General features: G+C 47.3%; 1 protein-coding gene across 1 annotated transcript in view; it reads right to left on the reverse strand.

Annotated features, from left to right (window-relative positions):
- Positions 1-27,585, reverse strand: part of TG (thyroglobulin) — a 247,796-nt gene that overhangs the window by 183,728 nt on the left and 36,483 nt on the right. Inside the window, exons 17-24 of the mRNA XM_036831001.1 lie at positions 27,335-27,547; positions 25,856-26,010; positions 23,164-23,320; positions 21,511-21,735; positions 14,542-14,691; positions 12,408-12,578; positions 878-994; positions 258-373 (exon numbers count right to left, since the gene is read on the reverse strand). Of these exons, the coding sequence (XP_036686896.1) occupies positions 258-373; positions 878-994; positions 12,408-12,578; positions 14,542-14,691; positions 21,511-21,735; positions 23,164-23,320; positions 25,856-26,010; positions 27,335-27,547 (1,304 nt within the window). The remainder of the gene's footprint in view (positions 1-257; positions 374-877; positions 995-12,407; positions 12,579-14,541; positions 14,692-21,510; positions 21,736-23,163; positions 23,321-25,855; positions 26,011-27,334; positions 27,548-27,585) is intronic.

Below are 27,585 nucleotides of genomic sequence, written 5' to 3' on the forward strand. Positions count from 1 at the left end.
AAATCCTCTTCTGATGGATCTGTCCGGAAATGATGCTGCTCAGATAAACAGTCCCTAAGTTAACTTCCTCCTGAACCATCACTGGTCCTCTGCAGTTTCAGTTTCCCAAAGTCCCATCGTTTTGAAGAAATGGAGGTAACGTGGGATCAGCTATTGACAATCTCATTCCATCACCTGATCAAAGTGGTGTCAATTCAGTCAGGGCATGCCTGATGTAGGACAAGAGACAGACCCACCATGCAGCTGCCACGACTCACCCGACCAGAAGTTGTGCAGGCGATGTGGTCACTTGCCCAAGCATAGAAATCGCAGGACACGTCCGATCCCGCCGTAGACACCGTGAGGAAGCTGCAGGCTTCATCTAGCGCACAGCCTGCAAGCACCAGGGGACAGTCACCCGCCAGCCCCTCAGGAGATGCTGAGGACAGACGGACACACACCCCTACTCCCTGCCCCGCAAACACACACACACAGTAACGTGGGTCACGATGACTATTCATGGAGGATTGGAGGATTATGAGCTAATGCTCGTAAAGGTGAATACTCAGTAAGTGGTAGTTGTTATTACCCATCTCTGGCCTGACCGCTGAAATAAACAGATACAGCTCCTGATCTGGACAAAATGCTCTACAAGGAACGAATGCCCTTCAATTCTGCTCCCTAACATCTGGCAGAGCCTCGTTCTTGGCAGGTGGTGGATGCACTATAAACTCCTAACTGAAATTATGAGTTGGATGCACATTTTGAGAATCAAGTGATTTACAAAGTATTTTTTATAACGTATATTTGATGATCATTTCAAGGGTTGTACTTGATGTGTCTTGCAAGATCAGCACAGCATATTCGTACGGCACCACCCAGGTGCCCGGCCCCTCACCTGCCAAGCACTGCGTCAGTGAGGACTCAGAACCGGGAACTTCGGACTTGACCATCACAGCAACGTCGGCATCGAAGATCACCTTAGATTCTGGGAGCTTCTCAAATTTCCTCATCACTGAAAGGAAAGCAAATCTGTGAAATTTGACTCTGAGGGGTCTGGGGCCACTGCAGAGAAGCCAAAAAGAGTTTTAGGTCAAGAAATCACTTCCCACTCACAGCCCTTGGTCACACAGGTGTTCCAAAAAGAGAAATTCCCTTTTAAGGGTAGTTCCAGAATGCTGCCTCATGGCTAATACTGAGAGCTATAACTTGCCATGTCTCCTTTTTCCACCTCATTGTCAGGAAGTAAGAAGAATAATTTAATATTGTATTAGTCCTCACAACTCCCTTTTTCACATTGATATTGATTTTCTATCTAAATTTATATTTCTTTGTCCTTATCTTTGAATGCTAATGATACCTCATAATTATTTTATGTATAATTCTATAAATAAAATGTTTTATTTATAATGATATCTCATATTTATTTTAAAACAACTTGTCCTCTTTCTGGAAAGAAGTAAGTTATTTTTAAAAGACAAAACATGTGCACATGGGTTCATGTAAGTTTGAAAATGTGTCATTAGGCTCAGATATTTTTATGATAGCATTTGTTTAAATGATATGTTAGCATCTGTTTTCCCAGGTACTATCAACACACCTGAGCTCCCATCTGTAGGAATGACACAGTCACATGCTCATGGAACTAGATAAGAGAGGAGAAAGAAATAAAATTTCTCAAGGCTATGAGACTTGGAACTCACTTTTCACCAAGCAAAAAGCACTGCATGTAACTCTCAAGGAATGAGACTTATCTGACAAGCCAAAATGCCCAAGAGTGTCAATATTTTACAGGTAACTATCAAAAAGAAACCCTGAAGTGCATGAGTACTAGTTTTTTGCAGACATGATTATAAACATGTATGTAGGCCCTCATTCTCACACACATCCACTGCTTTATAAAAGAGACCATGTCTGAGTTGGTTTTCATCACGTCAATAAATTCAAAGCCATCCAAAGCAATATATTCTCAGTTTGCATAATAAGTGCAGAAAAAAAGTTTATTACCTTCGGAGTGGGAATGGGAGAGGGGAGTATTAATATAATAGAAATGGCATGCATTAAGCCTTCAAAAATCTTGATATAAAAAATTCTAATTTTGAGAGGACCTTCAAGATGGCAGAGAAGTAAGACGTGGAGATCACCTTCCTCCCCACAAATACATCAAAAATAAATCTACATGTGGAACAACTCCTACCAAACACCTATTGAACGCTGGCAGAAGACCTCAGACCTCCCAAAAGGCAAGAAACTCCCCACGTACCCGGGTAGGGCAAAAGAAAAAAGGAAAAACAGAGAAAAAAGAATAGGGATGGGACCTGCCCCTCTGGGAGGGAGCTGTGAAGGAGGAAAAGTTTCCACACAGTAGGAAGCCCCTTCACTGGCGGAGACGGGGGGTGAGCAGGGGGGAAGCTTCAGAGCCACGGAGGAGAGCGCAGCAACAAGGGTGCAGAGGGCAAAGCAGAGAGAGTCCCGCTCAGAGGATTGGTGCCGACCAGCACTCACCAACGCAAGAGGCTTGTCTGCTCACGCGCCAGGGCGGGCGGGGGCTGGGAGCTGAGGTTGGGCTTTGGAGACCAGACCCCAGGGAGAGGACTGGGGTTGGCTGCGTGAACACAGCCTGAAGGGGGCTAGTGCGTCACAGCTAGCCGGGAAGGAGTCCGGGAAAAAGTCTGGACCTGCCTAAGAGGCAAGAGACCATTCTTTCGGGGTGCGCGAGGAGAGGGGATTCAGAGCATGGCCTAAACGAGCTCCAGAGACAGACTCGAGCCGCGGCCATCAGTGCGGACACCAGAGATGGACATGAGACTCTAAGGCTGCTGCTGCCGCCACCAAGAAGCCTGTGTGCGAGCACAGGTCACTCTCCACACCGCCCCTCCCGGGAGCCTGTGCAGCCCGCCACTGCCAGGGTCCCGGGATCTGGGGACAACTTATGCAGGAGAACACACGGCGCACCTCAGGCTGGTGCAACGTCATGCCGTCCTCTGCCACCGCAGGCTCACCCCACATTCCGTACCCCTCCCTCCCCCCAGCCTGAGTGAGTCAGAGCCCCCTAATCAGCCGCTCCTTTAACCCTGTCCTGTCTGAGCGAAGAACAGACGCCCTCAGGCAACCTACATGCAGAGGCGGGGCCAAATCCAAAGCTGAACCCCAGGAGCTGTGCGAACAAAGAAGAGAAAGGGAAATTTCTCCCAGCAGCCTCAGGAGCAGCGGATTAAATCTCCACAATCAACTCGATGTACCCTGCATCTGTGGAATACCTGAATAGACAACAAATCATCCCAAAATTGAGGCAGTGGACTTTGAGAACAACTGTAGACTTGGGGTTTGCTGTATGCAACAGATTAGTTTCTGATTTTTATGTTTATCTCAGTATAGTTCTTAGTGCTTGTTATCATTGTGGATTTGTTTATTAGTTTTGTTGCTCTCTTTTTTTTATTACTTAAAAAATTTTTTTATTATATTTTTATTTCAATAACTTTATTTCCTTATATTTTTCTGTCCTTTTTTTCTCCATTTTCTTCTGAGTCGTGTGGCTGACAGGGTCTTGGTGCTCCAGCCAGGTTTCAGGCCTGAGCCTCTGAGGTGGGAGAGCCAAGTTCAGGACACTGGACCACCAGAGACCTCCCAGACCCACATAATATCAATCGGCGAGAGCTCTCCCAGAGATCTCCGTCACAATGCTAAGACCCAGCTCCACTCAACAACCAGCAAGCTACCGTGCTGGACATCCCATGCCAAACAGCTAGCAATATAGGAACACAACCCCACCTATTAGCAGAGAGGCCGCCTAAAATCATACTAAGTTCACAGACACCCCAAAACACACCACCGGAGCCAGTCCTGCCCACCAGAAAGACAAGATGCAGCCTCATCCACCAGAACACAGGCACCAGTCCCCTCCACCAGGAAGCCTACACAACCCACTGAACCAACCTCACTCACTGGGGGCAGACACCAAAAACAACGGGAACTACGAACCTGTAGCCTGCGAAAAGGAGACCCCAAACACAGTAAGTTTAGCAAAATGAGAAGACAGAGAAATACACAGCAGATGAGGGAGCAAGGTAAAAAACAACTAGACCAAACAAATGAAGAGGAAATAGGCAGTCTACCTGAAAAAGAATTCAGAGTAATGATAGTAAAGATGATCCAAAATCTTGGAAATAGAATGGAGAAAATACAAGAAATGTTTAACAAGGACCTAGAAGAACTACAGAGCAAACAAACAATGATGAACAACACAATAAATGAAATTAAAAATTCTCTAGAAGGAATCAATAGCAGAATAACTGAGGCAGAAGAATGGATAAGTGACCTGGAAGATAAAAACATGGAAATAACTACTGCAGAGCAGAATAAAGAAAAAAGAATGAAAAGAATTGAGGACAGCCTCAGAGACCTCTGGGACAACATTAAACGCACCAACATTCAAATTATACGGGTCCCAGAAGAAGAAGAGAAAAAGAAAGGGACTGAGAAATATCTGAAGAGATTATAGTTGAAAACGTCCTTAAAATGGGAAAGGAAATCGTCAATCAAGTCGAGGAAGCACACAGAGTCCCATACAGGATAAATCCAAGGAGAAACACTCCAAGACACATATTAATCAACCTATCAAAAATTAAATACAAAGAAAAAATATTAAAAGCAGCAAGGGAAAAGCAACAAATAACATACAAGGGAATTCCCATAAGGTTAACAGCTGATCTTTCATCAGAAACTCTGCAAGCCAGAAGGGAGTGGCAGGACATATTTAAACTGATGAAAGGGAAAAACCTACAACCAAGATTACTCTACCCGGCAAGGATCTCATTCAGATTCAATAGAGAAATTAAAACCTTTACAGACAAGCAAAAGCTAAGAGAATTCAGCACCACCATGCCAGCTTTACAACAAATGCTAAAGGAACTTCTCTAGGCAGGACACACAAGAGAAGGAAAAGATGTACAAAAACAAACCCAAAACAATTAAGAAAATGGTAATAGGAATATACATATCGATAATTACCTTATATGTAAATGGATAAAATGCTCCAACCAAAAGTCATAAACTGGCTGAATGGATACAAAAACAAGACCCATATATATGCTGTCTACAAGAGACCCACTTCAGACCTCAGGATGAATATGGACTTAAAGTGAGGGGATGGAAAAAGATATTCCATGCAAATGGAAATCAAAAGAAAGCTGGAGTAGCAATACTCATATCAGATAAAATAGACTTTAAAATAAAGAATGTTACAAGAGACAAAGAAGGACACTACATAATGATCAAGGGATCAATCCAAGAAGAAGATACAAGAATTGTAAATATTTATGCACCCAACATAGGAACACCTCAATACATAAGGCAAATGCCAACAGTCATAAAATGGGAAATCAACAGTAACACAATAACAGTAAAGGACTTTAACACCCCACTTTCACCAATGGACGGATCATCCAAAATGAAAATAAATAAGGAAACACAAGCTTTAAATGACACATTAAACACGATGGACTTAACTGATATTTATAGGACATTTGATCCAAAAACAACAGAATACACCTTCTTCTCAAGTGCTCAGGGAACATTCACCAGGATAGATCATATCTTGGGTCACAAATCAAGCCTTGGTAAATTTAAGAAAATTGAAATCATACCAAGTATCTTTTCTGACCACAACTCTATGAGACTAGACATCAATTCCAGGAAAAAAACGGTAAAAAATACAGACACATGGAGGCTAAACAATACACTACTAAATAACCAAGAGATCACTAAAGAAATCAAAGAGGATTTCAAAAAATACCTAGAAACAAATGACAATGAAAACACAACAACCCAAAATCTATGGGATGCAGCAAAAGCAGTTCTAAGAGGGAAGTTTATAACAATACAATCCTACCTCAAGAAACAAGAAAAATCTCAAACAGACAACCTAACTTTAAACCTAAAGCAATTACAAAAAGAAGAACAAAAAAAAAAAACCCCAAGTTAGCAGAAGGAAAGAAATCATAAAGATAAGAGCAGAAAGAAATGAAAAAGAAATGAAGGAAATGATCGCAAAGATCAATAAAACTAAAAGCTGGTTCTTTGAGAAGATAAACAAAATTGATAAACCATTAGCCAGACTCATCAAGAAAAAAAGGGAGAAGAACTCAAATCAACAGAATTAGAAATGAAAAAAGAGAAGTAACAACTGACACTGCAGAAATACAAAGAATCATGAGAGTTTACTACAAGCAACTATATGCCAATAAAATGGACAACCTGGAAGAAATGGACAAATTCTTACAAAAGCACAACCTTCCAAGACTGAACCAGGAAGAAATAGAAAATATGAACCAACCAATCACAAGCACTTAAAATGAAACTGTGATTAAAAATCTTCCAACAAAAAAAAAAAAAAAAAAATCTTCCAACAAACAAAAGCCCAGGACCAGATGGCTTCACAGGAGAATTCTATCAAACATTTAGAGAAGAGCTAACACCTATCCTTCTCAAACTCTTCCAAAATATAGCAGAGGGAGGAACAGTCCCAAACTCATTCTACGAGGCCACCATCACCCTGATACCAAAACCAGAGAAAGATGTCACAAAAAAAGAAAACTATAGGCCAATATCACTGATGAACATAGATGCAAAAATCCTCAACAAAATACTAGCAAACAGAATCCAAGAGCACATTAAAAGGATCATACACCATGATCAAGTGGGGTTAATCCCAGGAATGCAAGGATTCTTCAATATACGCAAATCAATCAATGTGATAAACCATATTAACAAATTGAAGGAGAAAAACCATATGATCATCTCAATAGATGCAGAAAAAGCTTTCGACAAAATTCAACACCCATTTATGATAAAAACCATCCAGAAAGTAGGCATAGAAGGAGCTTACCTCAACATAATAATGGCCATATATGACAAACCCACAGCCCACATCGTTCTCAACGGTGAAAAACTGAAACCGTTTCCACAAAGATCAGGAATAAGACAAGGTTGCCCACTCTCACTGCTATTATTCAACATAGTTTTGGAAGTTTTAGCCACAGCAATCAGAGAAGAAAAAGAAATAAAAGGAATACAAATTGGAAAAGAAGAAGTAAAACTATCACTGTTTGCAGATGACATGATACTATACATAGAGAATCCTAAAGATGCTACCAGAAAACTACTAGAGCTAATCAATGAATTTGGCAAAGTAGCAGGATACAAACTTAATGCACAGAAATCTCTTGCATTCCTACACACTAATGATGAAAAATCTGAAAGAGAAGTTAAGGAAACACTCCCATTTACCATTACAACAAAAAGAATAAAATACCTAGGAATAAACCTACCTAGGGAGACAAAAGACCTGTATGCAGAAAATTATAGGACACTGATGAAAGAAATTAAAGATGATACAAACAGATGGAGAGATATACCATGTTCTTGGATTGGAAGAATCAACATTGTGAAAATGACTTTACTACCCAAAGCAATCTACAGATTCAATGCAACCCCTATCAAACTACCAATGGCATTTTTCACAGAACTAGAACAAAACATTTCACAATTTGTATGGAAACACAAAAGACCCCAAACAGCCAAATCAATCTTGAGAAAGAAAAATGAAGCTGGAAGAATCAGGCTCCCTCACGTCAGACTATACTACAAAGCTACAGTAATCAAGACAGTATGATACTGGCACAAAAACAGAACTATAGATCAATGGAACAGGATAGAAAGCCCAGAGATAAACCCACGCACATATGGTCACCTTATCTTTGATAAAGGAGGTAAGAATATACAGTGGAGAAAAGACAGCCTCTTCCATAAGTGGTGCTGGGAAAACTGGACAGCTACATGTAAAAGAATGAAATTAGAACACTCCTTAACACCATACACAAAAATAAACTCAAAATGGATCAAAGACCTAAATGTAAGCCCAGACACTATAAAAGTCTTAGAGGAAAACATAGGCAGAACACTCTATGACATAAATCACAGCAAGATCCTTTTTGACCCACCTCCTAGAGAAATGGAAATAAAAACAAAAATAAACAAATGGGACCTAATGAAATGTAAAACCTTTTGCACAGCAAAAGAAACCATAAACAAGATGAAAAGATAACCCTCAGAGTGGGAGACAATATTTGCAAACAAAGCAACTGACAAAGGATTAATCTCCAAAATATACAAGCAGCTCATGCAGCTCAATATCAAAAAAACAAACAACCCAATCCAAAAATGGGCAGAAGACCTAAATAGACATTTCTCCAAAGAAGATATACAGATTGCCAACAAACACATGAAAGGATGCTCAACATCACTAATCGTTAGAGAAATGCAAATCAAAACTACAGTGAGGTATCACCTCACACCGGTCAGAATGGCCATCATCAAAAAATCTACAAACAATAAATGCTGGAGAGGTTGTGGAGAAAGGGAACCCTCTTGCACTGTTGGTGGGAATGTAAATTGGTACAGCCACTACGGAGAACAGTATGGAGGTTCCTTAAAAAACTAAAAACAGAATTACCATATGAACCAGCAATCCCAGTACTGGGCATATACCCTGAGAAAACCATAAATCAAAAAGAGTCATGTACCACAATATTCATTGCAGCACTATTTACAACAGCCAGGACATGGAAGCAACATAAGTGTCCATCAACAGATGAATGGATAAAGAAGATGTAGCACATATATACAATGGAATATTACTCAGCCATAAAAAGAAACGAAATTGAGTAATTTGTAGTGAGGTGGATGGACCTAGAGTCTGTCATACAGAGTGAAGTAAGTCAGAAAGAGAAAAACAAATACCATATGCTAACACATATATATGGAATCTAAAAAAAAAAAAAAAGGTTCTGGAGAACTTAGGGGAAGGACAGGAATAAAGACGCAGACATAGAGAATGGACTTGAGGACATGGGGAGGGGGGAAGGGTAAGCTGGGACGAAGTGAGAGAGTGGCATGGACATATATACACTACCAAATGTAAAATAGATAGCTAGTGGGAAGCAGCCGCATAGCACAGGGAGATCAGCTCGGTGCTTTGTGACCACCTAGAGGGGTGGGATAGGGAGGGTGGGAGGGAGACACAAGAGGGAGGAGATATGGGGATACATGTATACGTATAACTGATTCACTTTGTGATACAGCAGAAACTAACACAACATTGTAAAGCAATTATACTCCAATAAAGATGTTAAAAAAACAAATTCTAATTTTACAAAGTGGTCCTTCATTGATCATTGAAGTTGCCAAGTTCATGTGCTCAGCCCATACTTAGTCCCTCCGCTCTCACCTCCTCCTCTCTTTTTTATTTTTTATACTCCTTGTTGTCTTATTTATAGGGGCCAGAAGCTCCAGTCCAGCAAACACCACGTTATACGCAGCCAGTGTCCCTAAGGCTTGGTTGGTATGGACCAGCAGCTTACAGCATTGCAGGAGACTAAATAAAATTTGAAACATTTTTCAGTTTCCAATTAAAATCTTCTCAGGAGCCATAAATGCTGTAAGTTTAGCACTTCAGTTAGAGAATCTGCTGGTTTTCACATAAGGGACACCTTGGTGATGGAGGTCCTGACATTTCAGAGTTCTGTGAAAAAGCTCATTGACAAACAGAACAGAAACAATTTATGAACTGAGCTACCAATGATTCCATGGAATATTAAGTTAGCGTGCAGATTTATACATTCTGTTGGTGTAATCTGCCACATGTCTTACAGATATTTACAAATTTACATACATAACAGATATTTACAAATGTTTTGGGGGAAGTATAAAGGGTCAGCATCAGAGCACATCACCCTGTTTGATCATGATTCCGCACAGTGTACCGTGGCTATTTATGTGCCTGTCTCTTTCCAAGACAAGGATAATGTTCTGATGATATTTGAACACCCGCCAGCTAGGATAGTGACAGATATATACTAGTTTTCTACTTATTGGATGGATGGATGGGTGGATGGATGGATGGATGGATGGATGGAAGGATGGATGGATGACTGCTAAAATCATTACAACACCAGGAAACCAGGGCAGAACATTATGAAGATGGTGTAATTCCAATGGTAGGCGTATTCCTCTGTTTGAGCACTTGACATGGAGTATGAAGTCTTCGGTGTGGACCAACAAAGGGCAGAACTAGAAAACTGGATCTAGAGTTAAAGGGAAGATGAGCTTGAAATATTTCCACTGGCCAAGGTCTAAACAAAGGGTTTACCACAGGCAATGTCAAAAAGATCAAGGGGGCCACGCTGAAGTTGCAGCAGAGAGATAAAAGGTGAGGAGGCAGCTGGCAGTGGGGAAGGAGCACTAGCTCTGGAGTCAGCCAGTCCTGATGCCACCGCCCTCACCAGCTCTGTGTCCCGGGCATGTCTCAACCTCTGAGAGTCTCAGCTGCCTGGTGTGAGGAATAAACAGAGCAGCATGGAATACCCTGTACCCGGCAACAACTCAGGAAATGCTGGGTCCCTCTGCCCCCTGCAAGGACACCCCGCCTCGGTGTCGGGGCTTGTCAGACTGGCTGCAGGAATTCAGGTGGTGGGAGAATCCCTTTCCCTGATGACCTTTAGGAAATAGTTCCGAAGAAGCCCAGATAATTAGAGCCATTCATTCATTGTGTCGACAAGCGTCAGCTACTCTCGAATAGAACAAAAAGAAAGATACAGGTCTAGCCCCAAAGGAACATGTGGTCTAATGAGGCTAGAGTCCAGAGAGGGTGCTGAGGTGGTGCAATTTTACTGTATCCTGGAGCACCACAGAGCCACCGAAGAGTTTTAAGGGGAATTTTATAAGTAGAATTGCCTCTTAACTGCTCTGAAGCACCGTGGGAAAGTCATTGGATGGAGGCAAGGCTGGAGCAGAGAGATGAATTAGGAGTCTACAGCAGTGATCCACGTGTCTGAGGACCCAGGTCGGGCAAAGGGAGGTGGTGTCGGGATGCGGAAGGGGCACCGCCCTCGCTGGTGGATACCTGTTCAGGGAATTATACAGCTGACCTCTACGCGCTTCGCCTTTTCTAGGGGACAAAAACCTCTACAATGAGACTTCAATTCCACGCCCAAAGAGAAAGATCTCAAAGTCAAGTTGAAAGGATTCTGAGACAGCGTGTTGCCATCCCAGTGGGGGCCCAGCTTCTTAACAGGGAAATCCTCCTGCATATCCAGAAAGGGAAATCTAAGCTCCAAGCTTTGCATAAGAAGCCAAGATGCTGAGGACCAACCTGGAGGCTATTCATAAACCTGTACTTCAGGGAGGCGTTGGCAAAGTTGGCAAAGCAGAGCTGCTCCGCATAAACGTTTCTGGTGCCACTGATTAAACTGGCCTTTCTGCTCCAGATGCACACAGGGCAGAACAAGCCAGGAAATGCTTTACAAAGTGTGCATTACAATCCGCACAGCCAAGCCAGCGGTACGGATGCAGAGGGCCAGAGTTAAGATGCAAGCACCCAGAATGGCCAGTGATCACCGTGGTCCTTGGGCAAGTTGCTTTCCCTCTGAGGACGTCCTCTCCCTCGTTTGTAAAGGATAACAAAGATCTGCCTAACTGATCTCTTAAAGCACTTCCAGCTCTAACTCCCCAATTGCTATTTCTGCCCAAGAGGAGGGATACTGGCAAATAATAATAAAGATTTTCGTTGGATTTGCAATTTATCCATGGACAGACACACACACACACACACACACACACACACATCCTTGGCATTCATTAACGCTTTGCTAAGGCATTAACAATCCCATTTTACAGATGGGGAAACTGTTGAGTGTAAGCGACTTGCCCAGCACTGCACGACCAGTAAAGGGCACCATTGGGATTAAACTAGTTCTGGCCCCACTCCCATCACCTAGGATTATAGGACTCCTGTCAGTTCTTTCGCACCCATTATCTCATTGAAGAGCTGGGCTCAATGTTTGGCATCTTCATAGGATAATATTGACCCTCACGGTGTCTCAGGAGGCGAGCAGGAGGCTTCTGGGGTGATGAGCATCAGAGAAGTTGAGCGATTTGCTCTGGGTAACCCAGCAAGTAACATGGAAGAAGGACTGGCACTCGGGTCTTCCCCCAACATCCCACTGAGGGAGAAATGCTGACCAGCTTTTCGGAGGCAAGCTGCCCGCAAGAAAGGAAACCTCAGCAGACGAATGATTTTTAAATTCATTTCTCATGATACTGAAGTATTTAGAGGTGAGGTTTCATGATGTCTGAAATATACTTTCCAATGATTAAAAGAGAGAGAGAGAAAGAGCAAAACAATAACAATTTTTGGATCTGGGTGACGAGTATTTGTTCTTCCTACTATTCTTTCAACTCCTACATAGGTTAAAAGTTTTCGAAATGAAAGGTTGGGGAAACTGCATCTCACAGGTCTCTCCCCTTCTAGAAAGCCCTTGGGATTACACGCCCTGTCCCCAGGAGTGGCTGACTTAACGGCCTGCACGTACTCAGACACTGGGCGTCCGTCAGCGGGGCCTCCATCTCTGACCACGGCAGCCTCTGCCCCTCGCCATCCACGCAGAAGGCCTTCCCGCTGGCCCCATCCCTCTGGCTGGCTCGGTACTGGCCGTCCTGGTCACACCGCAGGCCTGCCTCATTCTTCTGACAGCCAGTGACACCTGGAACCAAAGATGGATACAGCTCTCAGTGCTCTGTCTCTGGGGTCCCCTCCCTGCCGGACTCCAGGCTCCCAGTCCTTGATCAGACGTCCAAGTCACACGTCGGAGCCAGACACCCCCCAGCTTTAGACTTGTCAGTGTCCCCACCCCAACCAAAAGACAAAGTCTGGGCTCGCCTTTGGGCCACTAAGGCCGCTGTGACCTGGCCCCGCCCATCTGACCCTGCACGTGCTCCTGTGTGTCCACAGTCGGCCTGGAACGCACCGCCTGCTCTGATACCATTTGCTGGGACTCAGGTTCTGCCCCCCCACCCCGGTTCCTCTCCTGGTGCACCCTTCTCCCCGGTCTGCAAGGAGTTAACTCTTCACCGGCCGGTCCTCATTTCCTCCGGGAAGCCGCAGACCCCTTGACGCCCGAGTGTTACACACTCTCCTCTTGACCCATGCCTCTGCTCAGAGCCGGGAGCAGTTATCATTTCCATTTGTCTGCGGGAAGGAACGGTTTGCAGCTGTCTGACTCCCTCCCAAGCAGGAAGGGACCTCATCTGGCTTTGCTCCCTATTTTATTCCAGTACCTTGCTCAGTGTCTGACATATAATACAAGCCTCCGACCCGTCCCAGGCTTTGCTACTGTGACTTATAATAAGAAATATGTACTTGGTCTTTATCCCCATTTCTGGAAGTTGACATTCAGAGAAGGAAGGTGACTTGGCCGAGGTCACAGTGCCAGTAGGAGGGAGCGTGGGGATGGAGATGGGTTTGGGGGGTGGCGAGCCTCCGCCTCCCCCTCTGCTCCCTGCCATGTAGGCAGCACCCGCTCCACAGACAAAGATCAGCGCACTGCTGGGAACTCCTTTTAAGAAAGGATTCCTCGGGCTGTGTGACAACACTTCATGTCATCCCAAACCACAGTGTCTGGAGCCAACGTGTGCAAACTGAGCGGGACGCCCGGGTGTCAAGGACACTCTGAGTTCCTGGGGAAGAGTTTCTCCTCCAGAAGGAATGTCAGACTTCTGGCCTAGGAAATTCCTCTATTTACTTTCTTGGAAATACTGCCCTATTTCCACTGCTCTCCTGACCAAGGAAACTGCCTCTATCACAGAAGGTGACTTGATCTCTTTTGAATATTTTACAATTCTAAACACTACTCCGATTTTAAGCAATGCCTCATGTTGACACCATTTCAGACTAACATGAAAAGATTTGCGACAAGGCAAGTTATGGGCCCCTGCTAGGGAAAACCCAACACTCCCCAGTTGACTGTTAAGTAAATAGGCCAAGTGAAATCACATGACATACAGGAAGGCCACCGGTACACACAGTCCTGACAGATTCATGGGGCCAGAAAGGGAATATGAGCTACACAGTGGTAATGATCGTAGGTGGAAAACATCTTCCACTTCTTAATCTGATAACACTGACTTACAAAAATCAGAACTTTCAGAATCAGACAATGCCAAGATCAAAGGCCAGCTATGTCACTTTCTAGCTGAGCGACTTTAGCTAAATTTCTTCCGTGAGCCTTAGTCTTTTTATACGTAAAAGCTGGGCTCATAATGTTTACCTAGAAGGGGAGTTGGGAGGATTGAATGAAGCGACACGGGTAAAATGTCTGGCCTAGCTCCTGACAGAGCATAGGCATTCAAAGGTGGTACCCTTTGGATTACAATCTGTATCCAATGGTTCTCAAGGGTGGGCAATTTTGCCCCCATCTAGGAGACATCTGGCATTGTCTGGAGACAGTTTGGTTGTCACAACTTGGTGTGCACGGGTGGTTCTACTGGCATCTAATAGGTAAGGAGCAGTGACGCTGGTAAATAAACATCCTATCGTGCAAGGGACAGCGCTCCAAAACGAAGAATTATCTGTCTCAAAATGTCAGTAGTGACGAGGTCGAGGTGTCCTGCAGTGTCCCCATGACACTGTAGGGTTTCTCTTTCGAAGCAGGACCCTTCAGAACTTACAGTGAGTCTGGCTGAAAGCTCCAACGGAAACGGTCGTTCTGCCCACGGGACAAGGGAGGCAGGCCAGGCTACCTGCCTGCTCTTGGTAGAATCCAGCAGGGCAGGGGATACACTGCTCGTCCTGAAAATAGCTTCCTTCAGGACACTTAACTACAAAAGATAAACAGAGCAATGAGGTTAAAGAACAAGACACTGGCTTTATAGTTACAACCTCAGAACACACAGGGTCTGTGAAATTCCAAAATCAGACAAGAGCTCGTTCATTTAACAAATTGCCCACTGAGAATCTGCTGTGCGTCAGGCTCTAGGAGTAGGGGATAAGCCGTGAAGAGGGTCGACGAAGTTCCTGCTCTCCAGGAGCTGACGGGCTGGTAGGATGAGAGGCTGTCCAACAGGAATGTCAGAGTTGAGTGAAATGAAGCAGGAGCGGAGGGCACGGCAGTGAGGAAGGCCCCTCTGAGAGGCGACACGTGAGACCCGGTGGGTGAGGAGTGCCCTAGGCAAAGATGCAGAAGAGAATTCTGTGCAGAGAGAACAGCAAGTGCGAAAATCCTGAAGCAGGAATGAGTTTGGATTATTCAAGGAATGGAAAGATAAAAGCCAACTAAAGCCAGCTACTGAGCTAGAGCTTAGTAGACAAAGGGAAGGTTGTCACAGGATGCAGTTGAGAACATCTGGAAAGATGATTGTCCATCCATAGGTTGCCGTGGGAACATGGGCGAGCACAGTGGTGGGTGCAAACTTTGGGGTCAGACAGATCGGGTAAAACCCCTCTCCCCACTCTACCTAAATGCCTCTCCCTGAGGCTCCGTTTTCTCCTCTGTAAAATAAGGATTAATAATATTATCCCGCTGGAGTGTAGTGATGATTTACAGAAAGCACATATCATAATGCCAGACTCACAGGTGCTCAACACATGGTTCTAGACTTGAGGGAGTCATTCCTGGCAGCCAACCTCACACCTACTCTGTCCAAACAGGGTGCCCTCCCTCTGTGGGGTGATTTCAACAATTCAGCACCATCTCACTTGAATGTGGCCTCTCCCTCTTGGTCAGTCAGCGATGGCATGGCTCAGACCTGGGACAACCGGGAGGTGAGTGAGATGCCCGGGGCACAGGATTGACAGAGGCCCTCACAGTTGGCTTGTTGAGTCTGATTTACTCAGAAACACCAAGTGTGACCCTGAGAGTGAGGATCTACTCACATCTTGCACCCTGGATGCCGCATTCACCTCATTCGTCTCCTCCCTGTGCTCCCCTGTCAATCAGCAGTCTCAGTGCTTTCTGTCCCTCTAACACTCCCAACCCTTCCTAATTTGCTTCCTCCAATATGATACGAGCTGAGAAACTAGAAACCCAAACTGGACAGATGCATGTCACATAAGGGTTCTAAGTTGGCGTCCAAGAGCTCTGCTCTGAGGCGAGTGCGTGAACTTGGCCACACGGATTCTGACAGCTCAGAGAAGGGGATGGCAGAAGGAGGTTCTATTTCGTCTTTTTTCTTGATTCAGGGTTGTGTTCTGGAGATTTTGCCAAATAACTTCTAGAAGAAGTGAGCTGTTACCCAGTAAGGGTGGGAGCCAAAAGCGTGCCCACTCTTGGGAGCGCTGTCTTTGTGCCTGGCACTCCTCTATGTACCGCATGTACCTCACTACAGCATACCCAGGAGTTAGTGTTCTACCCGCATTTCACAGATGAGAAAGCTGAGACTCAGGACATTCGTGCATGATGCCCCCAGCATGCTTTTCTGAAAAGGGCAGGGAGGAAGTAAAATTATAGAATGCGCCAAGCACAGTGCCAGGTATTACAATGTTACCACATTATGGGAAAGCTATCAGTGTCATTCTAGCCTGGAGAAAACTGGTGTTCAAGGGCAAGGTCAACCAGGCAGCTAGATGATAGGGGTGGGATTCAAGCCCCATTCTCGCCAAACCAAAGCCTTTTCTCCACACACCAATTCAACCACCTTCCTTTGACGAAGAAGTGAGCACAAACGTGTAGGATGTGCTCGAACGGAGCCAGCGTGGATCTGAGAGCTACTCTCTTGAGTGTGCATATGTGTGTGGTGTTTCTGAGTAAATCAGAAACTCCAGGCACATCCTGGAAACTGAATGGTGTGTTTTCCGGCCTGCCCTGTGCCATGCACATCCTCGCTCAGAGACCGGGGTTTCGTTACTTCTATGAGTCACATTGTTGATCATCTCTAGTATTTTTACCTCAGTACTGTGGCTATTTTTTCAAGTAGTCTCCAAGTTCATTGCTAAAGGAAAACAAAACCTTTTAAGCCAGCCTAAGTTGCTGCCTCTGAACCCAGGGTGCAGGTGAAGGGACAGAAAAAAGAGAGCTGGGAATTTTTGCTGCCATACGTTTCAGGCCTCTCGACCACGTGCAAGCAATCTGCGTTCTGTTTCTTTCCATGTCTGATGTCAAGAGTCTTTTGCACCCAAAGGAACCTTTGTGAACATCACGGTGAGGCTCTATTGCCTCCTTCCCCAGCAGGTGGGTCCTCCCAGAGACCCTGAGTCCACCGCAACAACTGAATGTCTATCCCTCAGTTAAATCCCTTCATGGAAATCACTGGAAAAATCCCTGGGGTCTCAGTTCCCTCTTCCGTAAAATGAGGCGATTTGGCCAATTTGAGTTTGTAAGTTTCACAAAGCTTTGGGGTTATGCCATCCCTCCAGCCAACCCATTCCCAAAGTCCCCAAACAACAGCAGCCGTGTTTCTGCTGAAGAAAAATATCTGAGGAAGCATAACTGTCCTTCACTCCTTAGCCTGCTTTGCTCAACCCCACCCCTGGCCCCGTCACTCTCCAACTTAAGATTCGCCCCTGGTGACCCCACCAAACCAAGCCCCTTGCTGTGCCCCCAGGCCTCTCCCACTCTGGTCGTCTCCTATCTCTCAGGCCCCATTCTCCAGTCACACAAACCATGTGCACTGTCCCCATAAAGCCACAGCACTTCGTAACTCCCTGCTTTTGCACTAATCTCCATTTCTGGAATGTCCTTCATCACTTTAGTGAACTCAACATGGGGGCACACACACGTACACACACACACACACACACACACACACACAAACCACTTCTTGTCTGCTCTTGCCCAAGCGACAATTCTAACTCGCCTTTAAGACTTCACGCCAGTCTTTACTACCCCAGCAAGCCGTCCCTGACCGCCCTGACTGGGAAGCAAAAGGCTTTTCACGTGATATTTTAGCCGTCTTTTCACTTAACCTCTCTTCAGCTAGACTGTGAGCTCCTTGAAAGTGGAGCTATGACTTTTGCTTCCCTGAGTATGTCACATGGTATTTGACACATAATTATATTTTGAAAGCTTGGATGGAATTGATGGATGGATGGATGGATGGATGGCAAGATGGATGGGAGGATGGATGGAAGGAAGGATGGATGCATGCATGGACAGATGCATGAATAGAAAGAAGGAAGGAAGGAAAGGAGGGAGGGAGGAAGGAAACAAGACATAACATGTTACTTCAGGAAAAAATCCGTAGAGAACTAGCTCTATTATAAGAATTTGCAGTGAAAGAGTGACAGTGAATGTTGTTCAGAATGGAAATGGAAAATCCAGACAATTTCTCTGGGATTCTCCTCAATGGACCAACCTGGTATGAAGGTTGCCAGCAGGTAATTCTGAGGGGAAGCCATCTGGCTGGCAGTGAGGCAAGAGGGTGAACGTAACTGACTGCATGGGAGGTGCAAACAAAGCCTCCACCCCTTGCAGTAGGCACTGCCTAGATGAAGGCTGCCATGCCTGCCTGAGCCATGGGAGGTGGACATTCCCACCGGTCTCCCTGAATCACTGTTCCCCCAGGGGACCATCCAGATTGGCCCCCCAAGACGACACACAGAAACCCTGCCTTATCTCCACAGGACAAGGCTCTGCTTGTAGCCTCACAGCTGTATTCCAGATGTGCTTCAGAAGGAAAAAGAGCCAGTAAGAATAGATACAAGAATCCGAGGGCGTGATTTCACCAAGAGCCCTTGTTGAGAAGGAAGACTTGTGAATCAGCAGACAGAACAAAGAATTTGGAAACAGCAGGGCTGAGTTTAAATCTCATGCGGCCAATTAACAACAAAACAATTTGCTGAAGTTTCACTTTGTGTGAAGCAATGTGCTTTGTATCGATTATATTCAGCTCTGCAAATCACAATCCCCATGAAGTAGGTACTACTGTCCCTGTTTTCCAGATTACGCCTAGTGAAGATGGGCAGTGTCCCAAGAACCCACACTAAGAAGGTGCTGGAGCCAAGACTCGAACCCAGGTCTACCTGACTCCCAAGAGCAGTTTCCTAACACTCTTAACTGTATGCCCCCCAGCTGCTTCGTCCATCCCATGACATTAAAAATACCTGACATCCTGGACCAGAGCAATGCAGAAATTCAACAGAGAATGGATGTTATCATTGACACTGGAGAAAATCCAGGGCTTTTGGTACGGCTTTTGTGAATTCCATTCTGGACCTTTCTAACCATTTGGAGTAAGCGGTGGGGCTGAATGGTGTGATCAACAATGCTCTGTAACTTGGTAAAAAGCTGCCGCAGTTGAAGAACAGAACGTAAGTTTGTGTAGAGCTAGGATGGGTAGACTACAGCCCTCAGGCCAAATTCAGCTCACCTTCCGTTTGGCAAGCGAAGTTTTATTAGAACACAGCCACGTTTTTCTCCCCACAATGGACGAGCTGAGTCCACGAGACAGAAACAGAATGGTCTGCAAAGGCTAAAAGACTTGCTTTGGCCCTTTACGGAAAAAGGTGGCCACCTCCTGATCTGCAGCAAGTGCAGCCCTGGCCAAACCTTTCATTCACAGGCCCACCCTGTGACTCCCACTCTCTCTGAAGCCCGGTCACCCCGAGGCTGGGGTCTGATTCCCTGGGTCCCCACTGCTTGACACCCGTCAGGCAAGTCTGTCTGTGCTCCTGGCTCAGCCTCCCCTCCCACTTCCCAGCTGAGCCGCACTACCCGTCCTGGCAGACAGGAAGCGGTCCTCTAACCATCAACCGAGTACCCCAGAGGGAGCCTAGGACCAGATTCCCAGTCCGCTCCCTTTATTCTACACACAGGAAATGGGGGCCCGGCGCTTGACTAGTCCCTCTCTCCCTCTCCTGCTGTCCCGCCTCTTGGCTCCACGCTCCGAGGGGGCACCCGAGGTGTCTGAGCCCCTGCAAGCGGGGCTCCCAGACCCCCGTACCAACACCGCCTGGGGTGGTTATAAAAGCAGCCTCCCCCCAATACACGCGTGCTTGTGCGCACACACACACACGCACACACACGCACACACAGTGAGCTTTTGGCAGTGGAGCCCAGGGCTCTTCACAGCACGTCTGAGAACACAGTGGCAGGTGTTGCAGTCACCTCCGTGGCTGTGACCCTGTTTCTCCCACCCTGGCAGGTGGCACCATCCACGCCTGCTTCTACTTCTTATCTTCGTTGTTTGGGCAGCTCTGTTGAGGTGGAAGGATCGTGAGCTCTGGTCCCAGAGGACCTGGGGTGACTCATCCACAGAGAACTGAGTCCCTCCTTTGAGTCAGCCCTGCTCTGGGCACTACAGACACGTGACCTCAGTTCATCTGAGCCTCAGCCTCTTCACCTGTCAAATGGGGAGATGACCTGCCACCGGGGGCGATAGTGAGAGTTAAGTATTTGTGAAGGGGCTTTGTAAACTGCAAAATCCTCTGTAAATATTAGCAAGAAGTGGTTGTGTCTCTGGTTTCTGTGTTAAGAGTTGCCTGCGTCTGAAATCCAGCGTGGAGCTTAGAATTTGGCATGGCTTTCATAAGAGGAAAGGCCTTATAGCCTTTGTGTTGCAACCAACATGAATAGTGGAAAAATAAATAACTGAGAAACATATTCTCTCTCTTCAGCTCAATAAAAATGCCTCTGTCTCATGCCATGTGGGAGGATGGCTTCTCACGATGAGGCCCTGGAAGTTTCAGTAGTGGATGGAACAATGGCCCCCAAAGAGGTCCATGTCCTAATCCCTGGAAACTGTAAATATGTTAGGTCACATGGCAAAGGGAAACTAAGGTTGCAGATGGAATTAAGGTCGTTAGTCAACTGACCTTAAAATAGGGAGTGTCCTGGATTACCCAGCTGTGTGCAATCATAAGGTCCTCAGAAGTGACAGACAGCATCCAAGGGAGCTGTGACTACAGAAGAACGGCCTGAGAGCTACAACACTGCCGGTTTTGAAGATGAAGAAAGGAAGCCACAAGCCAAGAAACGTGGGCAACATCTAGAAGCTGGAAAAATCAGGAAACTGATTCCCTCCCAGGGCCTCTGGTAGGAATGCAGCCCTCCTGACACCTTGATGTGAGCCCAGTGAGACCCTGTGTGAGAATTCAAGCCTACAGAACTATAGCATAATAAGTGGGTGTTGTTTTAAACCACTAAATTTATGGCGATTTGTTATGGCAGCAAATCACACAGCTTCTATTCAGGGAACCGGCAGCTGCAGTCTAGTGAGAATGGCTTCCAAGGCTGCTTATGTGTCAGGCCAAGAACAGTCCAGTAAACCTCCACCAGGAATCACTTCCCCTGAACCATCATGTCCTGGGATGATCGCTGGCCATTTGGGGATGGTGGTGAGTGACGTGTTGCCATAACCAGACTAGGAAAAGTCACGGAGCACACGGGGTAGACAGCGGCCTTCTCCACCAAGACAGTGCAGCCCAGGCCACAGGGTCCAAGCTCATCAAGGACTAAGAGGAAGGATAATCTCAAACATGGGGGCTCTTCCTCTGTCATGTTGCCTCTAGTTTCAGCTACTACCTGGTGGGCGATAACTATATGCCTGTGCGTATATTTGGACAATTGAAAAGCTTTCATTGAATAAATAAATGAATGAGTCTCCACTCTGTATGTCAGAATAACCTCTATCAGAGCTCTGTGGCCTTTCCCACAACCTCGCACAGCTCAGTAACAGCGGTCCAGGGAGAGAGGGGGAACCTACCACACCCCAGTGGGTCCTGACTGGCATTGCTGGTGGCCGAGACTTGATGGAATCCTTCCAAGCACCCAAACTGTGTCCTGGGAGAGGTGCCAAAGCGGTCCCCTTGGAGGAAGCGGATGGATGTGTCTGCTGGGAACGTCTTGGAATCCAGATGAAGCTGGAATTTTCCACTTTGGATCAGACCTGCAAAGCGCCCAACGAGATCCTTGCCCACCAAGGCTTCCTCTGCAAGACACAAGATGAGGCAGGAGTGTCATTGTTCCTGCAAGGGTCAGGGAGGATCCAGGGACAGAGCCACCCAGAATGTCCACAGAGAAAGGAGACATAGGCCTTTCCCAGTGTCTCATTTTACAGAGGGAGAAACTGAGACCCAGAGAAGGGGGTTGATTGACCCAAAGGTACACAGAATCAGAAGCACGTCTAGGACTCCAAACCAGACCTCCAGCTCCCGTCATTTCTGTGGCAGCGATGGGACCCCCACTGGCACAGGAGATCATGACTTCAGTCACTCATCTAAGGTACACTACCCAGATACGTGACTGTCCCAACCTTGGCCAAGCCACCATCCCTGAGCCTCAGTTTCCCCATCTGAAAAATGGGGCTAGGAATGCCCCTCTTGCAGTTGGTGAGGATTACAAGAGAGAATGTGATGGGGTCGGTCAAAGGGAAGGCAGAGCCTCCGTCTCAGGTTCAGCTAAACATTGAGAAGGCCTCCAGCTGTCGAACTCCAAGCGTTTCCTAGGAAGAAAGCAGACGGGTGAGCACTACATCGGGAGCTGGGGTGGGTCCCAGCACGCAGCGAACACTCACACCACAGCGGCTACTGTAAAGGCAGCCCCAGGCCACGGACGCCAGGAATAAACATCTCAGCCATTTGCAGCTTCAAACATATGCAGATTATGCAGGCTGTTTCCAGGGGAAAACAAAAAGTGACTCTTAATTCATAACGCTACTGGGGGGAGATGGTAATTAGGGTCACAGGCACTGCAGAATGTCCGAGATACAGTCTGCCTCCTGGGTTACACTGTGGCGTTTTCTACAAGTTCTCCCTCATAGAACAGAGGTCAAGCTCCAGCCAGCCCTGACCCTCGGCGTTTGGCCACCAGATAGTGGAAGAGGAAGTGGAGAAGCTCCCACCCTCTGGTCAGAAGCCCATGGGTCATGTCCCACCCTGGTAAGATCCACTCTGCTTCTCCTTAGATCTTTCTACTCTCGATTCATCCATATCATTACCACTCCATTTTAAATAGTGTTAATAATGGGTTTAAACAGTGTCAGTGGTCTGAGACGTTCTCTGATTGGAAGTAGGCAAGACATAAATTATAAACCAACGGAGACCCCCTCACCCCGCCCCACCCTCCCCTACTTCACACCTGTCTTCCTGCTGTGCCCAGAAAACCAAGAGGAGAATTAGAAAAGGGTCTCAAAAGCGCAGTCGGGTGATGTTATGTAGCTCTAGTCAGCTATGGACCAGAACGCTATTGCTCTTTATAAACTTCTCAGGAACCAGCTCCGCCCACGGGCCAGGCACATGGTTCCCTCCCTGAGCCCCACAGGAAGGCGCTGGGGCCGCAGTGGCTCCATCTGACGGATAGGAACACTGAGACCCAGCGAGTCTGTGCACCTTCAAGGCAGCAGTGCGGGAAAACATACCAACGTCACGCAGATCCGGGAGAGAGGCGGGCGGGACATCCTCCAGCCGCAATTTCCACGTGACATTGGCTCCTAACCGCTCCCCGCTCAGACACTCCACCCGCACCGTGAAGTCGTCGCAGACGGGGATGGAGACAGGGGTCCCAGCCGTCTTCACCTGCACGGAGACACGAGCTCAAGAACACGGAGCAGGGAGCCAGCGTTGCCGAGCCCGCGCCAGGCACCGAAACTGCCTTATGTTACTGTCGGAGGAGGTCGTGGAGAGGTCGTGACCTCCCTTTGACCCAGGAACTGGCCCCGGGCAATCGGAGTTCCTGACCCCTCCCTTGTCCTCGGAAGCCTGCAGACAGAGGTGTAAGCAGAGTAAAAGCCAACGTAAATGGGAAAAGAATTGGAAAAAGAATAGATACACGTATATGTAAAAATAAAATAAAATAAACTACAAAGAAAACAAATATACTTAGAAAAAACATAAAGATTTAAAGATTCTCAAAAAAATAAAATTAAAAGGGCACAGACACACACACACACACACACACACAAAAGAAAGCCTAAACACTCCGAATGCACAGGGCTGTACTTCATTGGAGAAACAACTTCTACCGACTCGGCCGATGTCCTCACAACACCTACGTCCAGCAGGACACGACCCTCCCTCCCGGGAAGCACCAGCTCCTGCATTGTGACCACGCGGGCTGGCTTCTCCTCCCAACCTGAGCACGGCCCTCAGTGCCCCCTGACCGTCTGCAGGGCAGGGCGGGTGGATGGACGGTGGCGGTGCCTGGTTAGCCTGGGGACAGGGCCAGGCAGGGGCCGGGGCTCAACACAAGCCTCACTGGGCCCTCTTCCCATCGTGCTCTTTCAAAAGCAACATCCCAAGAGCTTCTATATCAAGCCCCAGCGGGTGTTAGTTTAACAGAAGCTTGGGCGTCTAGAGGTGAACGAGAAGTTTCCGTGTAAAAGGAAGGGTATGTGAAGGAAAGTGACATCTGTCCAATCCATGATCCAGAGTCGATCTGGGCCTTGGTTGTCAGCCTGCTGCACGAGAGGCCTCAACCACCTCATTCAGGGTCCAGACGATGCCCTCTTAACACAGGCCCTGGGCTGCAGGAGGTCATTCAACATGAATGGCAGATCAAGCCACAGACTGGTACCAGGCACCTACTGTGTGCCGTGCACCCCGTGACACCCAGGGTGCAGGTGCGCCAGCGGACGTGGGGTTCGTGCCACTGTCACTGGAGAAGAACCGCTGTGTGCCAGGCACCTGGCATTCCCGGGAGGCAATGCGCACACTTTTTGAACATCTTCCATTATTCAGGCCCTGCGTGAAGCGCTTTAAACATATTAGCTAGTTTAGTCTCCAAAACAGGCCTGTGGAGTCAGAACTACCATTACCCCACGTTACAGATTGAATTAGCTTCGGAGAGGCTGAGGACTGCCGAGTATATTACTGATGAAAATCTGTCCTGGCCCCTGTAACTAGTGTCTGGCTTTGTTTATCTCTGACAATCCTCAGTGCCTAAAACCATGCTTGGCCTGTTAACAGGCACCCAAACACTTGCTAAATGGAAGAATGAAGGAAGGAAAAAACGAGTGAAAGAATGAACAAATTTGGTGTAATAAGAGTCTAGACTTACTCCGTGATGTGAAATCTCGGGCAACTTACTTACTCTCCATGGGCTTTAGTTAATTCACTTACCAATCAAGGGCTAATGATACCCAGTGAGCAGGGTGCTGTAATCATTAGAGATAAGGAAAGAACTTCCAGCCTGGCACCAGGAATACAACCAGTGCCCACTAACCAATAAACATTGCTGATACTGCTGTCAAGTGCCTTTCTTTAGATAAAAGGGGGCAAGACTTGTTTCTCTTTGTTTTAAAATCAATACTCTTCGTATTTGGTTTTGTGAAAATGTGTGTTCTCCGAAATTCTTAACATGAGGTGCTAGAAATGAGTTGCTCTGATGAGTCAGCAGCCTTTGAGCAGAACAAGGACTTATTTAACTGAGTGACTTTTAAAGACTCCCTCTGTGAACGCCTGGGACTTCACATCACCAAAGTCCTTGCCTATTACACAGCTAAAAACTCTTTGGTAACCATGTCTTTCCAGTTGGCATGTAACATTTTCCTTCCAAGGAGGATCCATGATGCCTCCTCACAGATTTAAGGACCGCCCCGGCACAGCAGCTCAGAGAGCGTGTCGCAGCACTGCAGCCTCTCTGCCCCATTCCCAGGCTCTTTCTTCATGGGTGGGGACAGTACCATATGGCGACCACAGCTCTGTCCTCATGTCAGCCGGCCTGGCTCTACCATTTCCCAGCTGTGTGACTCTGGCCAATTATTTTTACTCTCTAGTAATAAAACAGTAATAATAATAGGGTTCCAGTGAGGATCGCATTAACTAATCCATGCTAAGGGATGCACCGTGCCTGGCACAATCGAAGCGCTCAGCACACGTTTGGTTTGATATCTTTGTGCAGAAAGAGTGGCCAATGCTGAGACGGATACCAGCTCTGCCTCCGCCTCTATGTCATTAGCCTTGTCTGAGTTACGTTCTCATCCTGGGCCTCACTTTGCCCATTGGTAATACGACCGTGGGTTGAACTGTAAGTTCATTTGAAATCTGAGGTTCTCTGCCCAGTGACCCTCAGCTCAGTCCAAGCCCCCCTTGTGGGGAAGGCCAGGCACATACCTGGATCTGACAGAAGCCGCGGGCTGTGAGCTCGTCTAATAGGAAGAGCTGGAAAGCCGGCAGCAAGCCTGCGTAGTCGGCGTGGCACACCTTGCCCGGCGGGAGCTGGAGCTGGAGCTGCCCTTGGGTCCAGAGAGTCTGCCACAGCTGGGGCCCTGCAACCAAGCACCAGAGGTCAAATGACAGGGGCGGAAGAGCTGTGGGATTCTTTTCTTTGCTTTGTTTGGTTTTTCCTCTGCAAAAATAACCCTTCTTCATTTAGCTTGGAGCCCACGAGCACTGCCATCTTGCTTGTCACCCTCTGAGTCTAACTATTTCCTAGCATGCCGGCTCGTCTCAAATTACTTCGCACCCTCACAGCAAACTCAGTCCTGCCTCAGCCTCTAAACCACGCTGCTTTACATTTATATGGGACCTGGACATTCTTGTTGGAAAAATCTTCCATACTACCTTGCACTCAAACAGGGCCATTGCACCTGGTTCGGCCAGTTAAGAGTTTCACCACAGCCTATGTGAAAGGCTTTCTCTAAGGTTGTTCAGTGCACAACCTGCACAGTCGTACACAGCAGCCCTGCGCTCCACTTTAGGAGCTCAGGACCTGTGCCTCTCTTCTCCCAAGTCCCTTGCTCAGTCGTGACCAGTCTGGTCTTAATTTCGGCTCAGGCCACTCTCTCATCATCCAGGGAAATAGGCCACTTATTTGTCCAAATCATATTTTGAACTTTTTCTGGATAGTATTCTCTATTTCAGAATGCTTTACGACAAATACTGTCCTTTGACGCTCTACCAGCCACCCAGAGCCTTGTGACAGTCAGTCCCAGGATCTGGGTCTCTCTCCTGAATGCCCCTCCCGCTGCCCTGGGTGGACCCAGCGCCGGTCCCCAAGTCCTCCCCCGCCTGGCCTGGCTGTGAGTAACCACGGCCAGCCTTTGCCAAGGCGGATGCAGTCAGAGCCTGATGTGGCCTCACAGCCACGTGCATGTGAAAGTGGGTTTGCTATGAGAACAGGAGGAAGGAGCTCTGCCCATATTTAAATACGGCCCAGGCCCACAGTGATCAGAAAGCATGCCACACCCCGGAGCTCCAGATGCACCTGGGGGCAGGGCTGGCGTGGCAGTGTCACTGTCCCTCTCAGAGGCCGGACCAGCAGCTCTAAGCTTGCCAACACCATAGCAACCAATACGGCCACTGGAGCACCTGCATCTTGAATGCAGTCCTGTATCCAAGAGCCCAAAATGATGGCAGGCGTCTCAAGGGGCAGATTGCTCCAGAGAAGCCACAAACAGAGCTTCCCCCCCAGGGGTCTGGGAAGCACATCTGCTCCTTCCAGAAGAAAATGCTCCATTGGGCCTTCTCTCCTGCTCTGACGCCACCTGGCTTACGGTGGACACGCTACACTTGGGTGGGGAAAACGAAGGCCTCGGCCCGGAGCCCTGAGAAGAGGCGGGGCGCCGGGCAGCCCTTCCTGGGGCCACTCACGCTGGCAGGCACGGGGCTGAGGTGGCTGCGACTGCCAGCGTCTCCTCTGCAGGCTGCACAGCAGCGGTCCTGGCGGGAAGGCACTCCGGTAGCCCGGGCGGCACAGCAGCTGGCACCGCTGCACCGCAGCCCCTCCTGGGCCTGAGGCTGGCGCGCACAGCAGGGCCCCGCTGGCCACGTCTGATACGTTGAAGGGCAGTGGGCACTGCGGGCCTAGGAGGAGGAAAGGGACAGCTGAGGGCACCTGCCCA

The sequence above is a fragment of the Balaenoptera musculus genome, chromosome 17 (assembly GCF_009873245.2).
Source record: "Balaenoptera musculus isolate JJ_BM4_2016_0621 chromosome 17, mBalMus1.pri.v3, whole genome shotgun sequence".
In the NCBI taxonomy this organism is placed as follows: Eukaryota; Metazoa; Chordata; class Mammalia; order Artiodactyla; family Balaenopteridae; genus Balaenoptera; species Balaenoptera musculus.